This window comes from Rissa tridactyla, chromosome 11 (genome assembly GCF_028500815.1).
Source record: "Rissa tridactyla isolate bRisTri1 chromosome 11, bRisTri1.patW.cur.20221130, whole genome shotgun sequence".
NCBI classification, from domain to species: domain Eukaryota; kingdom Metazoa; phylum Chordata; class Aves; order Charadriiformes; family Laridae; genus Rissa; species Rissa tridactyla.
In genome coordinates this window covers 19,101,284-19,126,900 of record NC_071476.1, presented here as the reverse complement: position 1 = coordinate 19,126,900, position 25,617 = coordinate 19,101,284, and the positions used below count along the sequence as shown (strand labels likewise).

Here is a 25,617-nt window from a genome sequence, read left to right as displayed (position 1 = left end):
GAAATGTAGCTTAGGCAAAATAAGGTTAAACTTGATATTTACTTGAGAGCTGAATGATGCACATTTTATTATTTGAAGGGAGACGGCTGCTCTCCGTAAGGAATGACAGAGTGATATTGCAAAGAGGAGGAGCCCGTGGGATTAAGGAGAACTCTGAATGTGATATTTTCTTGCTTTCTGCAAAATTCGGGCACTGTTCAGTAAGAAAAATGGGTGAAAAGCAGTGTGAAAAGATGACCTTTGAGATGACATAGGACACTGAAAGGAGTACGGCGTTATTATAACTCAGTTATTTTTTCTGAAACTCATTTGTTTAGGTGTAAGCGGAACATTTGTGTAGGAATAATTATTATTGGAGATGGGAGTGTTCCTTAGAGGTGTTCTGAGGCCATTCAGCCTGTCACAATCTGCTATTTAATACTTGCATTATTTAATTACTGTAGATGTGCTAGTACAGTGCACAGAAATTAAGTTCCTGAATTAGACAGTTTTTGCGAGTATGAAATAGCAGGAAAAACCCCAAACCCTCAGGCTTTGCTTGTTGCTAATATATTAAATGTAAAAGTGGTCAGTCTCTAAAAATCTGGGAGTGGGGAATGACTGTACCACTAAAAATATATCATGGTCACGAAAGTGCTTCTTGAAAAATTTCATTAAGATAATAGTAAGTGTATTAGACCTTCAAATTAGGAGAAAAATCTACACTGCGCTGCCTTAAAAATAGGGGCTCCTGTGTTTCAATATGGGTAGAAAATACACCAGTGGTGGGAAGTCAGGAAACACAGTTTTATAGTACTCTTTTCGAAGCCTAACTTTCTTTCAGAATTTCAGCTCGTAACTTTTTATTTTTCCTTTATATAGCGCTCAGGCGGATGATGTGTAGAATATGCAGAGTGAAGGGGTTATCTCGTGTCAGGCTTTGGGATGGAGCCGGAAGGGTAGAACATGCCGCATGTAAAACCCGCCGTGCCGCTAGTGCTTAAAAATAGGAACGCGAGTAACGAGCATGGGAAAAGAATTGTCTTTTCTGCAGTGTACAGAGAATAAAGTGGAAGCTGTTTCCATAGTTTCTGCCCATTCCAGACTGCCTGGCAATCCAGGCTACTTTTCCATGTGATCTCTGTCGTTTCTATCTAATGCTTCTGTCCTTAACAATGTTAAAAATGGTACTGGGGCGCACGGGGAATACTCCCGTGCGTCTCAAACTCGGATGGAGGGAGGCAAGAATAGAGAAGCAGGATTAGGGCTGTTCAGGGGAGATCTCCTGGAATTCTGTACTTTCCAATCCATGCACGTGTCTATAAACTTATGGAGAACCTTTGGTCGTTAGTAGTTGATCACTTGGGGTAGAATTTAAGGTATTGGCAACTAACCTCAACGCTGCCCGTGGATACTTTGGTAGAGCAGAAGAGGTGAAAGGAGCCAGGGCCTGTCGTGTGGGCTCTTGCATCTGAACTTCACTTTAGCAAAAGCGTAAGCCTCCGTTTGCCCACGTTCTGGAAATAGATGCGTCTTTGTCCAGTTTCCTACAGTGGTGAAGTCTCTCTTTAAAAACTAATGGCTACTTCCAGAATCGTCACTGCTCAGTTTATACAGGCAGCGCCTTTCCCACCCCTGGTTCTTCGAAATTGCAGAACTGGAAGGGGAAGGCAGAAGGATATTGGCGGGTATTGTGCCACGTCAGATTTTTTCCCTGTTTACGTATTTCCTTCAAGCCTCCTGAAATATCGCTGTTTTCCAGGTTTCCAACCTGGAGTGGGGTTAGTGTTTCTGCTAACAGCCAAGGGTCCAATAATTCTTCCCCTTCCAAAAGTCTATTATAATTTTTATTATATTAAATATAATAAATCACCGTTTAAAGCACTTTTCACAAATTGCTTCCCTAAAGGACTGTCAAAAGAAGCTTTTAACACTGTTTAGAAGCGTAGATGGTGAGTAACAATAACAACAAAACTTAGCTGTAAGATTGGGAGCACTTCTTAACTTTCTCCTCCCCTTAATCCGTTTTTAAGGCTAAAGTCACGCTCTCCCTCCATTTCGTACTTTTCCCATTCCTTCATTATTTCAAAGCAACGTGCAGAAGCTCTTAAATAAGACTTTCATCTTAGCTGTCGTGAAGAATGTTGTATCTCTGAATACCAAAATGTTTTTTCTTCAAATATTTGCCTGGACCTTTAATAAGATCTTCCTGTTTCTGTCAGAGGGTCAGAGTTTTAGGGAGCTAGTGATGAGCCAAAGGCTACCGTATTAGCATTTTATATAATTATAGAAGTATTTTTATAAGACATTTATCTTGTGTCCGAACGACTTGATTTTTTTAATACAGTAAAATACGTTTGATGGAACACAAAAAAAAAAAAATCTCGTCATTCGGTATTTTACCTGTGGAGCACAAAGATTGAGCAAATTCTGCTAGACTGTTTCTAATGATAAGAGTTATTAATTTACTGCAACTGGCACTGAACTGGGTTGTGGGTAGAGATAAGCTCGAAGGAGAATGCGCTCTCTCCTTTGGATTGACTGACAGAATTTGAAAAGTAATCCAAAACCTGAATTAACAATTGGAAGGAAAAAAACGAGGAATTGATAAACAGCAAATTTGAATTCTTTCTCGTGGGCTCTATTTGCATTTTGGGTCAAAAGTCCACGCAACCGCAAAGTGGTGCGAGCTGCAAGGTACTGCCGGCGGTGATTTGGCAAAGCAAGGTTCCTTTGCCTCTCTGAAAATGTATTAGTGCCAGGGTCTGTTTCATGCCAGGCACATTTTAGGAACATAATGTCACTTCTGAAATCACTGGATTTGAAAAAAAGAGGACATTTAGAGATCTGAAAGCAAATTCTTGGAAAGAAGTAGTTCTTCTCCACCTCCACTGTGAAGCCAAATATTTAATTAGGTTTCATTTCACAAGAGGTGGTCCAGTAATTTTAAATGTCTCCAAGTCAGATGTTGACTTGCCAGGCTTCTTGAGGAGCTTTTTAAAGGGAAAACCTGATTTTGGGGCTTATCCTAGAAAACCGAACCTGGGTGTGCAAGACCTTCTTTATGGAGAAGATCTGGTTGGTGGGGGGTATCCTGTGCCTGGGTGCAGTCCCAAAGCCTCCTGGAGAAGGTCACCTCTTTTAACGGGATTGTGTTCATCGGCACGTTGCCAGGTTGGGAAGTTTAATACCGCTGATTCCAGAACCCCAAGTCCCTGGATTTTTTCCATATTATTTGTGAAGCTTGGCCAACTATTCTGTTTTCCCCTCAGGATTAGCACAAGTATCTGTTTCTTGTGATGAGTTGAGAAGACTTATTTCATAAACGTTCCCCTTATCTTTAGGCACATGGCGAGTGCCCTCATCTTGTTTCCATGGAGACTTAGGTCCACCTAATTAAGATGGGAATTAAAATGTGATTTTTGCTGAAGACTTTAGGAAAACGTGGCGCCAGGCCATCAGATAAACACCATGTGTTCCTCTGAATTTTGAGAAAAGTTGGGATTTTAGGACTGGAACTGAAATTCTAAAGCCTTGGGAAAATTTGAAAAGGGGAAAATGTCAACTCTCGCCCTAAGTCGCTGCCAGCACTGGGCGATCTTTGTTTATGAAAAATGCTTTGTGTAATTTCTGAGGGGAAATGGATTTGTTTAGTACTGTTCTAATTATGATGCTGGAGAAATTTTATGTGTGTGTGCGGGGAGAATCTGGTCAGCATTACATGCCTAGAAATTTTTTCAGCCGGCTTTGAAATCTCTACTCCACAAGCACTTTCCAAAAGGCCTTTCTTAATCTTAAGAGGGACGCATCCCTACCTTGGCTTTTTTATTCGCTTTGCCCACATCACACCTACTTTTTTCCACAACTGGGCAAACCAAGACTGCTGTTTTTCTTCTGTAGGCTTGAAAGGGGGATTTGTTGTTCCTGTTTGAGTACTTCGAATGCCCCTATGCTCTGAGAGGGGCCGATAACTACCTGTTTAAATATAACTTTGTATTTTTACGGTGTCGTGCATGAACTTAGTTATTGTCTCCCATGGAACCTAAAAGGTGCAATAATTTTGTTTTTCAGCGGCATTGTTCATTGTCAGGTGTTGTGTGTAGTCCAGATGCAGGTGTCATTGACGTGCCTCAGAGGACCTCTCTCTCTTTTCATTGCCGTTGGCTTGTATTTTTAAGATTTCCTCTGCAGACCTGCAAGTTCTAGCAGTACTCACCCCGCTATCGCTTTGGTGTAAGCAGGTGTCCGTTTAAAGTTAGTATATTTTGATGTTGCGTCCGTAACCGGAAAGCTTGAAATTTTACTCTTATGTTAGACCTAGTTGATGGAAGTTGGTGGAAATGGGGATCCTTTAAGAGAAAACCAGCAAAGACCCATCAGTGGGTGTTACTGTGATCATTGCAGCTGCGGAGATGAAAAAAGGTTTTCTTCATCAGACGCTGCCCTTGAACCTCTTCTGGGATCTTGTGCTTGGTGGCTGCGTTTGCAGAGGTGCTTGATGGACAAGACGGAGCTTTCAGGGAAGAGAAACCGCTTTGTTCATCTGCGTCCTCCTGTTGCAGGTTCTCCTGAGTAGGAGTTGAGAGGATTCTTTACTCCCACCCTGGGGAAACAGAGCAACTGTACAGGTCAGATCAAAGGTGGGCTTGCACAGCATCCTGGCTCTTGACAGCATCCAGTAACTGATGCGCAGGACAGAGCTCGGGGATGTGATGCAGCAGCCTGGAGAAGTAAAGGCTTCAGGGAGACCTTAAAGCCCCTTCCAGTCCCTAAAGGGGCTCCAGGAAAGCTGGGGAGGGACTCTGGATCAGGGAGGGGAGCCATGGGACGAGGGGGAACGGTTTTAAACTGGAAGAGGGGAGATTGAGATGAGATCTGAGGCAGAAATTGTTTGCTGTGAGGGCGGTGAGCCCCTGGCCCAGGTTGCCCAGAGAAGCTGTGGCTGCCCCATCCCTGGAGGGGTTCAAGGGCAGGTTGGACGGGGCTTGGAGCAACCTGGGCTGGTGGGAGGTGTCCCTGCCCAGGGCAGGGGGCTGGATCTGGATGACCTTTAAGGTCCCTTCCAACCCAAACCATTCTATGATACACTTGATTGACGTGGGAGTAATCAAAGTCTCTCGTGTCCTGCTGCTGCGGTGTGTTCTGGCTCCCCCAACAAGCCAGGCCCTGCCCCCATCCTGGGCAGTAAGATAGTCCTAATGCTGAATGACTCTTCTTTAATTCTGAAACTGCAGTTCATGTTGCCTTTTTTAGCCGATTTGCCTAAGCTTTCTCTGGTGTATAACCCCGTTTGGACACTTGGCGAACATGCTGTCTTCTCTTCATGCTTGAGGAAATGGTCGGCGTTACACTGTCAGCTTTTTCCCAGAGGGATTTCCAATATTCCTTGTATGTCAGTGGCCTCCAATGCAATTCCTGCAAGTCTTCTCTTCCTCCATAAAACACTAGCATATTCCACTGGCCAGATTTATCTCGCTTAGTATCATAAGGTCGGTCTGTTCTTTTTAAATGTGGCTTCTAAAAGGGTTCAGCGAAGCTGCAGCGAGACTCGGGAACAGTTTTACTTGGTGGACCTTTGAGCAGCTTCATACATGTTGGATCGATCGCATGCAGAAAGAGTCAACACTTCATCAATTTATATTGTCCACATTTGGATTTTATCTAAGCAGCTGTAAACATTAGGACCTTAAGTTTTAGGTCTTAAATTCTGCCAAGAAATCATGATTTAATTGTAACACTTGCTAGGAAAAGCTTCCCATTCCTTTTTCTCTAAAGTTGTTTAGATTTTTGGACTTGACTGTTTATGGCTTTTCTTCTGGTCTTGGAGTTCATACTGAAAGTGATATTTTACCCCAAACTGAACAGAAAGCCCATGTAGTAGACGTGGAGTGTCTCTCAGCAGAACGCTCCTAGCTTTTTGGCCTTGCTTTAATTTCAGACTGTTCTTCAAAACGTAGCCTGAGTATCCTGGGATTTTTGTAAATCAAGCCAGAAGCCCGCTTTTCAGCTATTGAAAGTTTTTTCCCTTTTTTTTTTTTTTTTGCAAAAGTGGGCCTTTCTGCTTGTATTAAACAAATGTGTGCTTTAAGTGCACGCTTTAAGTGTATCCATACATACGTATAAAAATTAGCACGTGCTACATGTTAGTGGGGTGTAGTGAATACCTATTTCCCTATTTGTTAGGCTTGCTTCAGTTATTCTTCATTAAGGCTGTTTTTATTCTTTCTTGACTCTTCTGTTTGCATGAAATGAGCTAAATGCCAAAAATCAGTTGATCAAATGAATTATTCTTTGTTGTCTTTAGGTTTACTTCCTTGCATTTGTTTACTGTGTTACTGTTTATTACCTCTTCCGTGTAACCTGGCAACAATTTCTTCTTCTTCTTCTTCTTCTGCTTCTTCTTTAATAGTGAATAATCTAAAATATGAAGAATTCTTCGTAGCGGAAGGCGCACATTCTTGTGAGGACTAGCGTATAAATTTTAAGTTAAATGCTAAACAGCTCTCATGTGAGGGCCGCGGTGTCGTGCAGTTGTATAGCTGCTGCCTTCTGCGTTTCAAAGCCTTTTGAGAGTAAAATCCAAATCTAGGCACTCTTCTGAGTCCTGTGGTGTAGCGTGAATCACGCTGGTTCAGCTTTTTCATGGAACCAGGGTAAGAGAATCAAGAGGGAAAGACAATAATATGCTTAATGGTAAAAGTAGGCTAATAAATGGCAAGGTGCGGTGGTGGCTGGTTTGCAGCACTTGGTGTTCTCTCTTCTAACAGCGGTGCCAATTTCTGTTGAAGATGTTGGTAGGGACATCTGTATACCCTGCTGCTCGCTTCCAAAGACGTGTTTACTGGCTCCGGTGACAATATGCTCGAGTCTCAGTGAATGTGTAATGAGGCATATCGTGCCTGCAGCCAAAACTCCTCAGCTGCTCCCTTGAGATGGCAGCTCTGTAGACCTCGCTGACCGCATAATTTTCTCGTTCATCACTTCCATTCTGCAGCTGGTCTGAGGAGGAGGTGTTTTGTGAAGGGGATGTTGGATACCGTGCAAGTCCTTTTTCTGCCGTGCTGCTTTGGCACGGGGATTTCACTGCTCTCCGTGTGCGATACCTGCCCCAGTGCTGATCCAGTTCCTGTGGTCTGGGAGTTTTTACTTGTCTTTGCTGCTACGTGCCCACCACCGGCACTTACCTCCTCAACAGTGGTTTATAAAAGTGATGACACTCACAAGAAAGATGGTGATGCTCTTTACTTGCAGGGTTTTTATCCCCCTGCGGGCTGCTTTGGAAGCAGGCTTTGCTGCTGGCACGTTTTGCCATCTGTTGCTGTGAGGCAGTCATCCCTGCGCGGTCAGAAATCTCGCGGTTTCGGCCGCTGTGGTAACGACAGGACAGCTAGCTCTCTGCAGATTCCTCTTGAGGACCAGTTGAAGCCGCCTAGGTAATTATCATCACATAGCCGTTCTTCTTCAGGCTGCTACAGAGCCTACAAACGCTCTTTGGCTGCCCTCGCTGTCTAACAGCAGCTTGGAGACCCCACAGTGAATTCCAGACACAAGCCAGGCTCTAGGAGATCCTTCAAGAGCTCGATACAGCTTTTTTTTCCCCTAATGGTTGTAGCATCTTCAGAGAGCCCAAGAGGAAAGACCTCAGAGAGTCAGGGAGCGTGGTGCCGTGGCCAATCTGTCATTTTGTCTTTGCTTATGAAACCCCCTTAACTTCATAATGAATGAAATATTAAACCCTCTCTACCCTGATGACACGAGTTCATTTGCTTCTGCCTTTCCTCTGCCACAGCCAGGAGGGATTTTATCTTTGAAGAAAGCATGCGAAGAATAAGGGTTTGGATTTTTAATTGCCCCTGGTGGAAATGCCTAATACTTCAGGAGAAATCCTTACATATATAACAAATGCGTATGTTCCTTTTTCTTTTTTCTGCCCCGTTTGTCCTGCAGGAGAACTGTGTATTCAGAAGGAACAGAAACTCCTTGGTTCATGGGATTAAGATAAACCCACTTACTCTGCAATAACATTCACAAGGATAAAAATGCAATTTTTAGCCAAGGAGCTGAACAGAGTGTACATTATCAAATGGGGAAAAAAACCCTGTTCCTAGTAGATTATCCTTAACACTTCCAATGTAGAGTTAATGGTCCAACTGTTAATCCAGATGAATTGCATCTTTTTTTACTGTGCATCTTTGTACCAGCGAACACATTCTGGCGTGGTCGAGGCTTGGCTATACCTCTCCATCTTGGACTATTTTCTGTGTGTACTTTTCTCTCTAAATGCCTTTTTTTTTTTTTTTTTATCCATTTCTGCATTTCTTCAGCTGCCAAATGGCTCTCCTGCTGTGGCAGATGCTTTGGCTTCGTGCTTGGTCTTTATCCCTTGTACATCCAGATTGTGTTGGTTATAGAGCATGTGTCAGCTACTTGCTGCTGTTGCTCTAGTGAGCTTTTTTTAGGAAAGTGGGAGGAATTTCTTTTCTGGGTATCTAAGGAGGTAGCATTCTGCAATATCTTGCTTTTAATTGTGAAACCCACGTTTAGAGGCGGTTCGCGTGGAGACTTCGAGGGGATCTGTGGAAAATACAGTAGTGGGTCTGTAGAAAATACAGTAGTGGGTGTTGCATGTATTGGTATTAGGTTTGGCACCATAAATATGCAGATAAATTTATATTTCTCTCTTCAGTGTTGACTCTCAATGCTTGTTACAGTCCGTAAAACACAGCAACTTCTTCCTCGCCCCTGGCAAATTCATGGCTACTTGGCGTATAGGCGCTTTATTAAGATATCTCCTGGAAGGAGGTTGCGGATGAAGGCTTTTACTGACTGCGCTCTTCAGGCACAAGCAGAAATTTCCTACAGCAAAGCGCTTTAATGTGGTTGCCAGTATTGTATTAAACATGTTCCTTTTCAGAGGGTCCTCCAGGTTGCCCACCCACTTGGCCGTATTTAGTCATCTAAAATAATGTTATTTCTCTATACGTCCACATCTGTTTTCACTCTATGGCCAATTGCAATGCTGCTGTATATTCTCTGTGTATTGTGGCTACTTTCCCAGCATATTGAAAATTTACGCAGTGTAAGGGGATTTTACAAGTTCTCGAAAAACATGAAGTATTTTCCCACAGTAGCCACACCGTATAATGCCTAAATGAAATGACATCTATTCGCAGGATTAAAATGTGCACCTGCATATGACTTACTGCTTTATCGTGCCTTCGCAGAGATATAAATAATACTTCAGAACCTTTTATTTGAAGCCAGCATTTTCTTATAGGGAACTTATTAAGTAGCTTCCTATGGTGAACTTCTAAGAACCGAGCCAGCTAGCGTCCCAGATGTCTGCTGAGCGCGCTTTTACTGACTGCTGTTTTATTTAGGAAACTGGTGGAAGCAAAATTTCAGATTTGTGGTGCCCTTAATGTATTCTCTAGCTATCGGTAATCGCTGTCGCAGGAAGCCGAGGCGCGAAAAGTGCTCAAAGGGTGTTTGAGCACTCGGCAGCTAGAGTGATCCGGCGCGTGTGATGTACGACCGCTTGTTTTCAAACCTTTCCAAGAGCGTTGCTTTAGGGAGACTCTCCCTTAAAATTTCTTAAAATTGAATATTTGCATGTGTATGATTTCTACAACTATTTAAATCGGCCGACTCAAATCTGTGATGCTTCATCTCCTCTGCCCTTCAGTGTCAGATATTGCATTTTTAAATATCTTGCCGTCGGATCTGTAATTGTAGTGGTTCATGCTGTTAATGTCTGCAATCCTCCCCTGTTTCCGAGGGACACCTCTGTAGCAGCGAAGGAGTCAATGAGTTGCCGTTCTGCCCTCCTAGCGCAGGTGACAAATCTTCTGGTGAAGCTCGAGAATTGCCTGTCCTTCCTCTGGAAACCTCCATCCCATGCTGAGCAAGCAGCATAACGAGCATTTTGCTACCTTTGAGGCAGGAGGCCAAGGCTGAGCCGACGCAGGGTCAGATTTGAACGTTTTTAAGCCCAGTTCCCCATCCGACAATCAGCGGTACATTACCTGGCCAGAAAAGCTCATCCCAAATGGACAGATGACTTGCTGTCTTAATTTCATTAGCTTCCCCACCAAATTGGAAGAGAATGAGGTGGGATGAATAACTTCTCAGCACGCTCCTCTACAAGCGTCTCTTAGTACTTACGATTTAGACAAATTCTTGTGGCACGTCAGGTTTGGATTATGACTACGGATACTTCCCTCCAAATTGCATAATGGGAGACAACTGAAGGAGGAACTGCGTGGAAAACAAAGTGGTAGGTTAGTTTTCCCTCGGAGCAGACGTGTGTTCCGAGAATTGGGACGTCACGGTTGCGCTGCGCTTTTGTCTTTAATGAGCGTTTCGGTTGTTTTCCAGTCTTGGAGGAGCTGCAGAGGTGCCTGCTCCTGCTTTGAAAGTTTATAACTAAATAGGATTTTAGTTATGAAGACACTTTTACAAAGAAGCTGGCAGTCCATCAGCTTCTCCCCAGGTTTCCATAAAGTGTCTGGGGGGGATCCCAGGGAAATAGCTAAATAAATGGGCTGTTCTGGCGCCTGTACTGGAGGACGGAAAGCATCCCAGCCGGTCTAGGTACTGCAGGTGTTGGGCTGGAGTTCTGGGCACAGATTCTCTTACGATTGTTGTTCCGAACTTCCTATCCAAGATGCCACGTTTCTTTGAAACCAACGTTGGTTGTCTTACAAGTAATAAAGCTGATTAAAACAAGGAAATCGTCCTGGTTCTGCTGTGAACTACTTTGTGGCTTTTTAAGGTGTGACAGGTCTTTTTCCTTAAAAAATATCTCTGAGAATGAAAATGTGGAGGATTAACGCTTCCACGGATTTTAAGGGCGGGGGGGGGAGTAAGTTTGAATTATTTGACATCCTACAGTCCCTGTTCAGTTTTATTTTTATCAGGTTTTAAGGTGTTCAGAGGAGGCTTCCGTATCTCAAAATCCCTTTCTAAGATGTGTAGCGACAGTTAATAGGTGAAATGACGGGGAAGGAAAGGTCTGAGAACTCCCATAACCACCTCCCTGTTGGACTCAGCAGCTCTGTAATGGAGTTAGTGGAGGCTGAACATGGCAGTACGTGAACTTCTGGTTTAATCTTTGCTGCTTGTGTCAGAGGGTCGTGTAAATGGCGGGGGGGGGGAACCGAATTGTGCCGAAATGTAGCTCTCTAATGGCTCCTTTGCAAATTCTCGCTGTGAGTTGACCGTAATCTTCACCGCTAAACACAGCTTCTGTCAGGACAAATTGTAAAAGTCCTAATTCTAATTCATTGTGTTGTTTGTGTTAGGTGGGGAGAAAAGATACATGTAAGTTTTATATACTTACGTAAAAATGGAAAGATTGCTGTGCGTGTGCTGGAGTAGTCCGGCTCAAGCCTGCAGCCTCGTGCCTAACTCCCGGTTGTTTCCCCTCTTGTTAGACTATAGAATCTAACTGGCGATGCGGGCGACATAATTTGCAAAGGATTCAGTGCCGCTCGGAAAACAGCAAAGGTGTCTACTGTTTACAGTACGATGACGAAAAGATTATCAGTGGCCTACGAGATAACTCCATCAAGGTAAACGCTTTTTTCAGTCTTTTTCCCTAGAGATAATTCTGCCTTGGAAAGCTAGCCGCTTGTGTTTCCTTGGTTTCTCTTGTCTCTTCACGGGACGGGATTTATCTGTGCAGGGTTTATGGGGATGGGATGTCTTCGGTAGCCTGGGCAAAGCTCTCACCTGCGCTTTGCTCCGGAAGCTTTGGGGGTTGCCAGCCAGAGAGCAATAGTATTGACCCCAAAGAAACGCTTGTGAAATCAGAGTTCACGTAACGTGAATGAAGACTGTGTGTCTTTTGTCATCGCTAGGAGTTGGCTTTCACGCGAGCAGCTTGCTTTCACGCTAATCATCCATGGCATTTCCTTTTGCAAAACAGGCTTTTATCTCTTCATGATCATGGGTTATTTGACCGTTCTCCTGTCAAGAACTTGCATCAAGACTTCCTTAAGCTACTGATTAGACAGACCAACTGCCTGTGGATTCTTCTGGCTCTCCCTAGGTTCCTTCCTTCCTTCGCAGTTGTGGCAATGTTCAAGTCTTGGATACATGTTCTTGATCTTGATAAGCCGTTTATGCTTATTCTTTTTAACAGATTTGGGACAAAACAAGCTTGGAATGTTTGAAAGTATTAACAGGACATACTGGCTCGGTTCTTTGTCTGCAGTATGATGAAAGAGTCATTGTAACTGGATCTTCAGATTCTACAGTGAGGTGAGCGTTAAGCTTTTGCACAAAAATCGGTTGAGTATCAGGGCTTGGAAATATTTACAAGAATCTCTAAATATCAGAAAGCATCCCTAATATGAACGTGGTACTAATATTCCTTCAAAATTCTTAACACCAAAAAAAAAAAAAAAAAGCGCGTCAGATTTGGAAAAAACTGGATTGAATGTGATGCTTTGCCAAGTATGAATACCTTGGGTTTGGAATATGACCTGAGTGATTCAAGGCGTATCCTGAGGGGTTTCTTGTACTGCCTTCTGACGTCTCTTAATTCTGTGATTAATTATGTCTGTTAATGAAAGGGTATTTGGTGAATATGGAGCACTTCTCTGACTGCAGTTTTCATTCTTCTACGAATTCAGTGGTCAATAGATGTCCAATATAAAGACGCTCAGGTAGAGTTTACAGTTCAGTGGAAGGGCCTTGTCTCCTCCTGGTGTCTTGAACTGGTACACCAATGTCAATCTCTGTAAAACTTCTCAAAAGTTGAGAGCTGATCTTAGCGTGCTTCAGATATCGTAAATTAAGTAGTGATTTTTCACAGGTAGTAGGTAGCCCTGGAGGGTGCTACATCCGGATTGCTACTGGCACGTGCGAAACCTGAATGAATGGTGTAAAGCTGAAAAAACCCATATTTGGATAGTCTTTGTTTTGGTCTGTTCCATCAATTTATACATCATACAAGCTTTAGTCATCCTGGAAGAGTTGTAGAATTGTTAAGCAGCTCTTGCTCTTAGCAGTGGTGCCAGCTTAGGCGTTTTCTGGCTTAATTGTTCACTGCTGTTAATTGTTGCTGAGTTAGGATACTTCCCCAGCACCCATCTTCCTGCCCTCCCCAAGCCCTAAGAGATGTTAAACAACAGGAGAGCTCTCCGTTAGAGACAGCAGCAGACTTGTGCGTGTTTAGGCCTTATACCACGAATAGCCGTCATCCTTCATTTGGAATAAAACTCTTTGTCTTTTGCAGGGTTTGGGATGTAAATACAGGTGAAGTTCTGAACACGTTGATTCATCACAATGAGGCAGTGCTTCATTTGAGGTTCAGTAACGGCTTAATGGTGACGTGCTCCAAGGACAGATCGATTGCTGTTTGGGATATGGCATCACCTACGGACATCACCCTGCGCCGTGTCTTAGTTGGCCATCGTGCTGCCGTTAACGTGGTCGACTTCGATGACAAATATATTGTGTCAGCGTCAGGTGACAGGACCATTAAAGTAAGTTGGCAGAGCTCTAATCTAGGCCCACACGCTCACCGCGCCAGAAAAGCTTCTGAGCGTACTCAACCCGAGTAGCCAAGGTGTTCCTAAGCCGTTCGGTGCCTTTTCCTTTAGCGTTCAGCTCGCTGCTTCCTCTCGCTAGCCGTTAATGTCTTTACGCGCGTAACCAGGCTCGTAACATTTTTGTGGCTTCTGTCGTGCAATTGCAAAAAAAGTAAAGCCCATTCGCTGTGTGAACTCTAGTCTCAAGATCCGTTTGTTTGTTAAATGTGGCACGCTTTGTGCCTTTTTCCAAGCGGTATTTTTTATTTCAATTGGCAGTCCCGTTCCAGACGTGCAATTTATCAGCAGTTGCCTTTCCTCACCACGCCTTCGCGGCAACTCAACCAGACTCTGCCATGTTTGAAGAATTGAGAGGCTGTATTTGAAGACTATTGCATACCAGAAGATTTGAGTTACCCAGAGTGTATTAATATAACAAAGGCGTTTCCACCCTTCCCTCTCTAGAACCAGAGCTACCTTAGACTGTGCCAAAAAGCTCTTGGCAGTTTAATGTCCAAATATCTGCCAGAGATCCTGCTGCACTCTGCGTTGGAAAACGAGCCACTGGATACTCTACGTAACAGCTTCAATTACAGTTCATTAAAAACGGGCAAAGTTGGTCAAATCATTTAATACTAAGAAAGAAGCAGCCACCAAACTTTTATAGGTCACGGTTTTGGCCTTCTCTTACTAGTAACCTGCTAGCAATGCCTTTGGTAAAAAAACGTGGGGGGTTTGTGTATGTGCTAACTTCCACTTTTAAAAATGCGGACTAAATTAGCAAGGTTCAAGTGTAATCAAGTTTTTGAAATTGTTTGGGACTGTCTCCACCACCTGAAAATGTTTTATATACAACCCCTCCCAACTTTTCTTATTGACCCAGCGTGCAATAGCAGTGCCCGTGGCGCTTGTGACGGCTAGGTCCCCACGGCGCCGGTCTTCCATTAATGCCAGGTTCCCGCTCTTTGCCCAGACAAATACTATGCGACTTTCCATTCCGCTCTCCGGCAAAGGTCAGCCTCAGACCTCTTCTGTTTGTGAGCTCACGACAGCTTCTGTGGAAATCCAAAAGTCTCGTTTGGGCTAATTCTCAGAGGAGCGTTTGTCTTGTGTTTCACAGGTCTGGAGTACAAGTACGTGCGAGTTTGTTCGTACTCTAAATGGGCACAAGCGTGGCATCGCATGTCTCCAGTACAGGGATCGGCTGGTTGTCAGTGGATCTTCAGACAACACCATTAGGTGGGTGCCCACGAGCTGCTGTCGGTATGTAACTGTACGTTTGCACGTGTGAAAATAGGATTTCCTCTGACTTTTGATGCTGTCCTGCGCTTCCGCGCAAGCAAAACATCTTTGGTATGTCTCGCTATCGGAGCGGGTGATGTATGACTGAAACTTAATTCGGTGTGAGCGTAAACACGTCACAGCCCTGTGAAAAAGAGGGACGCTGAGGTTTATGTCAAAGGTAAACGAAACTTCTTATCTTTTGGCTGTAGTTTATCACCTTCTCTTCTGCTTGGAGAGGGGAGGAAGACATTGGTCACTGGTTTTCTTAATTACTTTCTGAGCCTCTAATCATTGGTTTATGCAGAATAGAAAACGGCGTATTAAAGTTTCCCAAGATAACTTAACACCTGTCCAGCCTTTAGTTGTACGTAATTTGAATGACTCAATTTGGATACACTGCAGCTGCAACACAAACTTATTTCCGAATTGCGTGCAAGGAACATCTCGTGGTTCTCCTGCCTTTTTAAGCACGGCATGTGGTATCTTCCACAGCAAAGCATCCGGTAGCGTGCGTAAATCGCCGCACGCGGGGCTGAGGGACAGCGCTGAACCTGAAATAATCAAAGACTTTCTCCTCTGTTTTCTTAAGGCTATGGGACATTGAGTGCGGTGCCTGTTTAAGAGTATTAGAAGGTCATGAAGAACTGGTTCGATGCATCAGGTTCGACAACAAGAGGATTGTTAGCGGAGCCTATGACGGGTATGTTTTTGAAAGGAATTTCCAGAAATTTTGCTTTTCTTAGCAAAGCGTCTGTTGAGAGCCATTGAGCCTTGTGTCCCCTTGTGGAAGGGTTCTCTTCTCATCTGACCAATGGATCGACAGTCAACCCAGTGGCTGCTGCTTGAGCGTTTCGACACAGCAGGCTGCAGTTTTAAGTAGCCAAGAAACTGTTTTTCTGGTGCTCTTTAGCACGCTACTAAATTGTGTTATCACTCAAGTTTGACCGTCCGTAGAAAGTAAACTTTTGTTTGGCTGAAGTGACAGCCACTCTAAATGCATTCCGTTGTTTCTTCCCTCAGGAATTGTTCCTTGCCAAGCCCTGCGTGCTCAGAGTAGTTTAGGCTTTCTATTTTTATAAGACAGCAGCACTGAAAATGTTTATTGTGAGCATAAATATATCTTGTGGGGCTCTCGGAACTCTTTAGTGGCCATCTCTGGTAGGTTGAAGGCAGGACCCCCACTGTTAGTGCTTCTGACTTGCTTTTCAGTGTGTCCCGAATTCAGGACAACTTATATCCATGTCCAGATTCTCAGTTTCTTTCTCCGCCTGATTTATACTTCAAGTGAACAGTAGAGTTATTGAAAACAATTCTTGAGCTGTGTTTGTCTCTAGCCTTTTATTTGGGTTTAGCGTCTCGCTGGGGTTGGCAGCCCCAGCTTTAATTCCCCTTGGAACTTCGCACCTCATCAGTAGCGCTGTGAGTTTTTGAGATCATCCGCGGTTCCAGAATGGCTTGCGCATACGTAGTCCATTTGTCTTTCGTGGAACCATCCTACTTGGCCCATCACAAAGACGTCGCTGTATTTCCCGCTAAAAGGAAATACAAAACTATCTGTGTTTTAGAAATTTAGCGTTAGTATTTTAGTGAAGATAGATTCTAACATTTAGCTTGACCCCGGTGAACTTAGCCGTAGGGAGAATCTGGCCTGCTTTCCATTGCTTCAGATGTTTCCTCTATGCTTGTATTTGAAATGACGCTTTCGTAATGACCTTCTCATTTTGCTTTACAGCAAAATAAAAGTTTGGGACTTGCAAGCTGCTCTTGACCCTCGTGCCCCAGCAAGTACATTATGCTTGCGTACGTTAGTGGTATGTAAAACTCATTCATTTGGGGTTATCTGCAATCTTTTCTTTGTAAGTGAGAGGCTTTTTATCACATTATAGGGGGACAGGTGAGAAACTCAGGGTGTTTTATCAAGCAAGCCTGTGGTTCTTCTTATTCTAAGAATAAAGAAAATATATATATATTGTTATATCCTGAATGAATTGGATCTGAGCTTAAAAGAAAGATCAGGTTTTTCTAGTTTGACATTCTCAGGTACTCTTAAAAAAAATAATAAATCAACACGACGCTGTATCAAATAATTCTAGTTATTGGTGTGTTTCTCTAATATCATCGTAGCGCTGGCTTTAAATTTCTTCTTAGTAAAAAGAGGGGAGGAATCTTGTCAGCCTTTCCCAAACCTTTTTGCTCACCCTTCAGTTTGGGAGGAAGAGATGGGAAGAGGGGAAGGGATGTTGAGTTGCACGGATTACCGCAGGAACTCGAATCGCTTCAGGGAATTATGTGATTTAAGGCTGTTGCTTAAGTTAGACTTTTCTTTGTCATGAGGTTTTTGGTTTATGACAGTAGACTTAATGAAAAATAAATTGGGGAAATGAGTTTGTTGTTCTTTTCACTGAAATGTGCATGAAATTTTACTTGAGGAGTCAGTTTGACAAGCTGGTGGCAACCCAAAGTTATTGTCTGTGTGTGATGGTAGCTGGCTTATTCAGCATGTGCTTGGCCTTTCCAACCCCTAAAGAAGTGCTTTTGTGGCCAGAAATGTTTCTCATTTTTCCTTCTTTTCAGTACACTTCGCATAGAGATGAGATTTAACAATTCTTTTATTGCATATGAATGCGGCGTGTTTAGTTTTCCCAACAAAGTCGATTCTTTCCCTTCTGTGGGTATACTGTAGCTCAGGTTATAATTTGGAGATCAGTCCGACAGCTTCGGTCAGCTCTCTAAAAAACGTAGCGTGCTCCTTTTAAAATGATTAGAAATGGGTAAGCAGGACAAAGGGGAGAACCTTTTCTGGGCCTCTTAGTGCCGTTTGGAGATTTCTTGAAAGAGCTGATGGAGGTCCTCCACCTCCCTCCCTTACGGCAGCCTTTGAACGCCGTCGTCTCGACTCGTAACTGAGCCCTGACGACGCTTTCAGCAGCGTGTCCTCACCGGAGCTGGGGTGTGGCGTGGTAGGGCTGTACAAAACCGGAGGCAGCGACGTGGAGCGCAAGCGGCATGGAAGAGAAGGAGCCCTGGCAGGTTGGCAGTGCCAGCCAGTCTCCGCAGTTGCTGCCGCTCCATCCGTAGGCTGCTTCTGTCTTCAGCAATCTCAGCCTCTGCGGCTGGCCCTGTGGAGGCTGAGATTGGTGGGTTTGGAAGCTGGGGGTTTTGCCGAAAAAAGCTTACGTACAAAATCAGCTGCTCTTCAACTTGGGTGTAATGATAACTGTTTCTGTACCAGAGCACACCCTGCTGCGTCCAGATAACACGGACACAGTGAAATGTTACCCTCTTCTTGCCTTGCTAACCGATTCCGTATTGCTCACAGGAACATTCGGGACGTGTCTTTAGACTCCAGTTTGACGAATTTCAGATCATTAGTAGTTCCCATGACGATACAATTCTCATTTGGGATTTCTTAAATGTGCCACCCAGTGCCCAGAACGAGACCCGCTCTCCGTCTAGAACATACACGTACATCTCCAGATAACAGTCTGCACTTTACTACCCTCAGAAGGTAAGTCGCCCTCTTTTTACCGGGTGGATTATAAACATCTGAAATTATCACTCAGGTTGACTCAGTCAAAGCAACAGGCTGATATTTTCCTTAAGAAAATAGTACTTATTGATGCCACTTCTTTCACTCTCTAGTCTTTTTACGGGCCTGCTTCGCTTATAAAACGTGTCGTGTTATCTTACCCCCTTCTGTAATCCCTCCTGTTTGTCACTGGGCGCTTCAGGTGTTTCATGGAAAGTTATTACATATTCATAATATTCCTGGAAATGGAGGAGACTTGGCGTATCGCACAAGAATTCCAGATGCCCTGTGAAATCGGAGCCTGTGAGAGTTCTTGATGCGCCCGTTCACTACCTGAATGTTTACAGCGAGCATTGTAATGCATTGCCGGTAAACGGCGCGTACACGTGTGATCTGTGGACAAATGCTCATCGCAAACGAGCAGTTCCGAGATAAGCACGAATAGTACGGAAAGCTTTCAGAACTAAAAATTACATCGTGTTAGGCAGCACGACAGCTCGGAGCTGTCAGAAACGACGCACGTGAACTTTGCCGGTTTTGTTTCCGTTTTTCTGCAAGTCGCCTTGGTTTATTCTCGAAGCACGGTGGGCGAAAGCTCCGCTGTAGATCTGTTTGTTAGGACAGTGGATTCTTTTCCTTATGTCATCTATATTCCTGCCAACAATTGCACTTCAAACTATAAATAGCTGGACTTGGCAAGACAGAAATTGCCTGAGCAGAGCAGTCACCCCTCTCTGCAAGTGCCGAGACCGGATGCTTCCAAGGAAGTGGAGACACCGCAGCAAGAGCAGTTAGGAGTGACATTGCCCCAACGGGAAGGATTTATTTTATTTGAAGTAGATAATTAATGGTTTGCTTAAACATCGTGGGGAAAACCCTGTCTTCGTGTAAGCAGGGATTTTTGTTACCTACCTGTGTGTGTTTATCCCTGCTGTGGCAGTGAGCGCCTCAGGGTTTTTCACTCCTTCTGTAGGATCTCGGCTTCTGGCTGGGAAGTACCTTCCCTTGTGAAGACAGGCTGTGCTGCTTTGAGATGCTGGTCTTCAAAATGAGTTTTCTTTCACCTGTGAGCATTCCTCAGGGAAGTGCTGGCCGCTCTTCCTAATAAATGAACTCCGACGCGTTTTTAAAATAGCCAAGATAATGTCCTCTCTGGATGTGACGCTTGGCTCCTTACGTTTCATGGAGGCTCAAAGCAAAAAGCCGGCCGTTGCTGGCCCGAGTCGCCCATCTGTCTGAAACTGTAATTGCTTCATATAATTAAGCCCATAATCAAGGAAGAAGTCTTACGCTACAATGATGAGCCAGTGTGCGGAATCAGCAGTTAATGGAACTCCCCCTTAAAACCCGCGTTTTAAGAACAGTGCCGCCAGGGTAGTTTAGTGGAACTCACGCAGGTCCTTGTCCACGAGGGACAGAAATCTCAAAAGGCGGAACTGCCACGTTTGGTCGGGGGGGGAAGTGACTAAAAGGCGCAACTTTCTGGGAGGTAAATCCTGAAACTGGGCAAAGTTTCCTCCAGCGCTGCTTTACCTCTGACTTCCGCTTCAAAATGGTTTTCTTTGATCTGGGATAACACAGTTGTATCCTTGTCGGGGAAAGCTTGTCGCTGATAGTAATGTCGTAGGGACTTTGTCCTGCTCCTGGGTCCGTACCGAAGCGGAGTTCTGCTGTGGAAACTCCAAAGCTTGTTGAGCTGAATGGTTTTCCCTCTCTACGGAAAACTTTTTTCCTCTTTTCTGAATAATTCTATTTTTATTTCCCCCCCCCCTTGCCTTTTCAGCAGATAGAACAGGCTGCGTGAGAAGAGAACAGTTACAGGAACCATCTCCATGTATCCAGTTCGTACACCAGCGCGTTCTTCCGCTAACTTATGATTTGAGATTGACAAATGCTGGGTCTGGTTTTCGAAAAAAAAAATTACGGAAGTATATTTGGCAGGCTGCTTATGTTAGTTTCGATTCATGGAAAAACTATACGGAGCGTGTCTTAAGCACAAAAGAAATTAGGAGTTGAATAAAACAAACTTATCTCAATTGGCTTGAGCAGCAGCGCGCTGGTGTCTTGCTTTCCTCCCGGTGCCGCCTGTGGCCCGCGAGACCCACTGTCGCCGAGATTTGTCAGCGAAATACGAAATGCCTTTGGCAGCGCGTTCTTCCGTCCAAATTCTGCACGCTTGACGCTTGCGCACAGCTTATGTCTGACACGATGCGCAGCCGAAACCACGCAGACCTCCGTGTCCCGGGAGCTGTTGGCGTTGGTAATGGCAGTCCCTTGACAATCATTTCCCACGTAGGAGAGATGCCGTGATGTCACTTTTTGACAGGTTTGTCCGACTTCAGAGTCCAAAAAACATAAATCTACATGAAATTATGGTCAAAGAGCTAATATTTCATTATGACGTTTAATGAAACAGTTCTATACGCTTTCAGACGTTATAGTTTTCTGAATTTTGAAGCAGCCCTGTACGCGTTTTTTACAAGGCCTGCAATGTTATGCCTCTTCAAAGCGGATCATTTTTGACAGTCCTGGCAGTTGGCTGCGAGAGTTTTATTGCTTTCTGTTGAATTCCTGTTGTTTATTGTAACATGATAAAAATTGTTACCATACGATAGTCGAATATTCTTATATTAAGCACTAGGCCTTGGGCTGGGGGAAGGGAAGCCAAGGGGAAGCGCCCAAAGAACCTTCCACGGGAATTTCGTATCAGAAGATGGAAGTTCTCCCTCGTCCCTAAAAATGGTTTTGGGAGGTGGCAGGTAAAAATCAAAGTTTGGATTTAATTACACTAAGAACTTGCCCTGGCTCCACGCTAATAATGGAGCTGTGAGGCTGGAAAAGGTAACGGAAATTGAGCTTTTTGTCTGTTTTCTTAAAAACTGGTGTATTAAAGCAACTGAGCTCGCGTCCTGTGCAAGACTTGCTCCTCTGCAGCGTGGAGAAGGAGGGAAAATCTTCTCGTGGTTGCACGCAGGGCAGTGTTTCAGTAAATAGCGCTCGGCATTTAGCGAGGCTGGCTGGTGGGGCACCTCCTGGGCCCCGAGAGGGTTTTTGATTCTTAACTACACGTAAGAAAACTGCCAAGCTGCAGGTGACCCCCAAGGACTAGTGCCGTTGAGTCGCGCTTCTACTTCAACTGAGTTAGAGCGTGTCCTCCGAGGCAGAGGGTGTCCTGGGGAGGTGCAGCTCTCCTCCAAGGAAGGACGTCTGGCACGGAGGGAGGTATTTCACGGCGAGCGCCCCGCGATGTCCGGCACAAGGCTTGCGTTCCTCGCAGGTATTTTCCCCCCCTCTTAGTTTCAGCCTGGAGCGCGAAAGATGGTGTGGGGCCTCACCTCCTCCAGATGTCTTCACACGTTGCTTTTTGATTTGTGTCTTCTGCCGGTTCAGCTTGTCTTTTGTCTTTTTCAGGGTTTCACAGTCTTGAACTACTGGATTTTTGGCTACTACATGCCTGAAGATGTCGATTGACAGCTAAAGTCAGAATTGGTTCTAGATGCTGTGTAGATGCAAAGCAGCACAAGTCTATATCTAAATTTCTTAATCTTTCCTGCTCTCAGTGGTCGTCTTTGAATTTACTACAAATTCACTGACTTCGAGTAGCTGAATTTGAGAAGCCTGTCCTTCCCTGCAATGAGAAATCCAAAGCTTCACATGTAAATTGTCCGTAGAAACTGAACTCTGGTGGCTTGTTTTTCAGAAATAAATCCGAAGTCAAGAAAGGACTTGGCCTAATTTATATTGCTTTGCACTTTTGTCTGACTTTAAAGGAAAGGAAAAAAAAAAAAAAAAAAAGAAAGAAAACAACCAACCAACAAACATTCTCCAATGAAATTTGGGTGCCAAACACATACCCAGAATGTACAGAGCTTTGCTTTCAAAGTCACCGTTGTCCTTTAGACTTTACTCTCATGACAGATTCAGAGCCTGTTCCGTTTGGTAGGAGTGTACGTTGGACTCTTAAAGAAATATTTCTGAATTGCTCAGTAATATTTTTTTGGATTACAGTTTACTTGTTTCTGCACCGATAATTTCTTTTAAATTAAAGATTACCTGTAATTCAGGCTAGGTTAACTAAACTAGTTGTATAGCACTGTCTTTTTCCTTTTCCCTGTGCTCCGTACTCCAGCCGTCCTGCGCTTCCTAATGTTTGGTAGAGTAAAACCTTTCCGTGTGTGCTTGCCCCGTTTCCGATACTGTATAAGCATGTAGATATAATGTACATAACGTGGAACCTCCGGGTGCTGGCAGTCAGGATTTCCTGACAACTACGACGAAAACGTGGTAGCACTTGGCAGCAGGATGTTCTAACTACTGGCACTGGAGGGGTTAATAGGAGTTACCGAGACGATTTTCTCTGCAAAAGGAGGTTTTCAGTATTCGTTAGGATTTTTTTTTTTTTTTTTTTTTTAACGGGAACTACATATTTTAAAATGTAATTTCTAAACTTTTTAAAAATTAAAAAAAAAAAAAAAAAGTTTTAATTTATGTTCTGTATCTGCTATTTTTGTGCCGCAGTATTTCCAGATGTCTTTCTCTGTCGTAACGCCGGCAGGTCCTCGCAGCCGCCTGCTGCTGTCCTTCGTTAGCGTTAGTTTGGCTGCTCGATGGAGAAGATGCCGTGGGCCAAAGTTAAATTTATTTATGTCTGATTTGTAACCCTTCCTTACGGTGGAGCGGCGGTCCCTTCCGGTCGACGCCCTGGTTCCCGTGCTGATGACCGTGCTAATTACCGTGCTGGTGTTTCTTTCCCGTAGCTGTGACCACGTTACGATGCCCAGGTCACGGTTCCTCTTCGTTAGCGTGCTTTTAGTAGGGAGCCTCACGCCTTTCTCACGTTGGCGTAGTCTCCTCTCTAATTTACGTGGTCGTCTGAACGCTGCTGCGTTTTTCTTGTGTCGGAACAAGACGCGGCTGAACGCAGACGTGAATGTTTGAGCCGCGTTAGCCCCGTGTGACTACGCCTCCGGGGGCTTTTCTTGCCCGCTTCCGTCCAGCTCAGCGGGAATTCCCCCCCGTTTTCCCGGGGAAGACGCGTGCTGGCTCCCAAATGTATTGCCATTCCTGTCATCCTTTGTATGTCGCATGGGGTGTTTTGGTTTTTGTTTTTTGGTTTTTTTTTTTTGTCCTCTGGCAGCACTTTGGGTTTGCGTTTTTTCCCTTTTACGATCAGGAGGGGTAGGGGATGTCCGGCGGCCGAGGGATCGCTCCCGAGCGACCGGCGCAACGTCCGTGGTTTCAGAGCAAAGCCTACGTCAAGGCGTTTCCGAACCGTTACAGGAGCGCGACTGAAGGTTTTCTCCTCTTCGCCCTTCCCGTCGAGAGAGGTGTCGGGATCAGTGGTTTAAGTTAAACTCCCGTTTACCTGTTACTACAACGATATTTATTTCATCGAGATGACCGGATGTGACGAAGTACAGAAGATTAAAAACACGCTCCCAAGCGTCCGTAAGATCATTTTTTGGTAAGCTTGACAGTAGTTTGTGAAAAGTGTCTTACTTTACCCTTCTCATCTAACGGCTTTAATATTAAACTGTTTAAAAAGGAAAAAATCTGTTGCAGCCCTGAAGAAAAAAAAAAAAGGTATTTGCTTTCGAAGAACGGAGTCATCCCCCCCCCCTTTTTTTTTTTTTTTTTTTTTTCTAAAAATGCATGTGTAAGATTTAAATTCCTGTTTTTCCTTGGGAGATAATGGTATTTGAACATGCGGTCTAAACTTCTTTGTGCTTTGTGTAACATAGCAGTGGACTTTTGTGATTGGCACCTGAGGAACTCGACTCCTGGGATTCATGGCAGTGATCCTGGCTGCGCTCTGGACTGTGTTTTTTTGCTAACCATAATTGAGCAACTGTACATTACTGCGATATTAATGTCTCAAAGCACTGGGATAGTCTAATTCTAACTTGTAATTATGTTTGCCAATTATCTGTTTGGAAAGTTGGTGTATGAACAGCTTCTTGGAACTGTTAAATTGTACAGATATCGTTCATGATCTAAAGCTTTGTACTGTGGAATGTGCTTAATAAAAAAAAAAAAAAAAAAGTTTGAACTTAAATTTGTCAAATAAATGGATAAGTAACGTCGTCCAACCCCCCCCGTGGGTGTTACACGCCTTAGTTGATGTTGGTCGGTCAGTGTTGGCCCCGTTGGGCGCTGGTGCCTCTCCCCGCTGGTTCGGCGGCAGCCCCCGGGGCCGTAGGCCCTTAAATGCCAGCGGTGCCTGCGGTGGCCCGGTCCTGAGGCCGGTTAGATCACAAAAGACCTCAACAGTACCGATATTTTTCTGCATTCCTTCCCGTGGCCCGCTTAACGCTACCAGATCGTCCGCAAGAAGCCATAGTTGTTGCACTTCTCAAACGCTGTGGGAAACCGTCTCCCTCTTCCTCCGGCCCCCGCGGCAGGGGATCCACAGGCGAGTTGAATAGGGTTGGAGACACCGGATCGCCTGGTTTAACGCCAGTCCCGATCCCCGTAGGATCCGACTGCTCATTCCTCGGGTCAATAGGAGGATTGATATTACGATAAAGGTTTGTAATTAGGGCAATTAGGTGATCGTCCGCACGCCCTGGCGCGGGCTGAGGTGGTTTTGTTCCCCTCCCTCTGCTCCAGCGCGTACCTGGGGAGGACGCGGTGACAGCGGGACCCGGGCCGGGTCAGCCGTCGCAGAGGAGCTTTGCTGCAGCGCTGCAGGAGCATCACGAGAAGAATTTTCTCTGGCTTTATCAAGAACGCAGATAGAGCTTTTGAAATGTTACCGTTTCTTTGGCTGCTGAAGCAATGTGTGTTCGTGCCCTGAGCCCGTAAGGGATCCGCCAGTGGGAGCTCTGCCTCAAGAAAAACTTTTTCTTGGTTTTTCTTTAGCTACCGTGCAGCGGCTGGCGAGAACGAGCGATTCCAAGTTCTCCTCTTTGCCCTCCGTCCCCTGGGCTTCTGTCAGGAGTTTGATTCGGGAGTTCAGTTCGCTTTTAAACAATTTCAGAGGCCGCCGCCGCTGCCGCCGCGAGGTCGATGAGTTGCTCCGGTTCGTTTCTGAAGGGTCAGGCCACGAGCGGTTGCTCGTGCAGACGACGCCGTCGGCACAGGGACTGGCCAGGAGCTTGGTGGCTTCCCGAGGTCCAGGTACGAGGGCAGTGTGTGTGTGTGGCGTGTGTGTGTGTGACAAAATCTTGTTAAATCATCGTGCTCTGGCCTCTCTGCCCTGCTCGAGCCGCCTTTGGGTGCCAACCATGGGGCTCACAGGGATCTTCTCTTCCAAGTGATATTTTTGGTACGGTGCACGTTGGAACC

At 44.8% G+C, this 25,617-nt stretch overlaps 1 protein-coding gene across 4 annotated transcripts in view; it reads left to right on the top strand.

Annotated features, from left to right (window-relative positions):
* FBXW11 (F-box and WD repeat domain containing 11) overlaps positions 1-22,409 on the top strand; it is a 75,979-nt gene extending 53,570 nt beyond the window's left edge. For all 4 annotated transcript variants that reach the window (XM_054216891.1, XM_054216889.1, XM_054216890.1 and 1 more), the window contains 8 exons: positions 11,415-11,552; positions 12,125-12,243; positions 13,223-13,472; positions 14,638-14,756; positions 15,391-15,501; positions 16,534-16,612; positions 18,121-18,309; positions 21,742-22,409. In XM_054216891.1, coding sequence (XP_054072866.1) covers positions 11,415-11,552; positions 12,125-12,243; positions 13,223-13,472; positions 14,638-14,756; positions 15,391-15,501; positions 16,534-16,612; positions 18,121-18,282 — 978 coding nt within the window. In that variant the 3' untranslated portion in view covers positions 18,283-18,309; positions 21,742-22,409. The remainder of the gene's footprint in view (positions 1-11,414; positions 11,553-12,124; positions 12,244-13,222; positions 13,473-14,637; positions 14,757-15,390; positions 15,502-16,533; positions 16,613-18,120; positions 18,310-21,741) is intronic.
* The last annotated feature ends 3,208 nt before the right edge of the window (positions 22,410-25,617 follow it).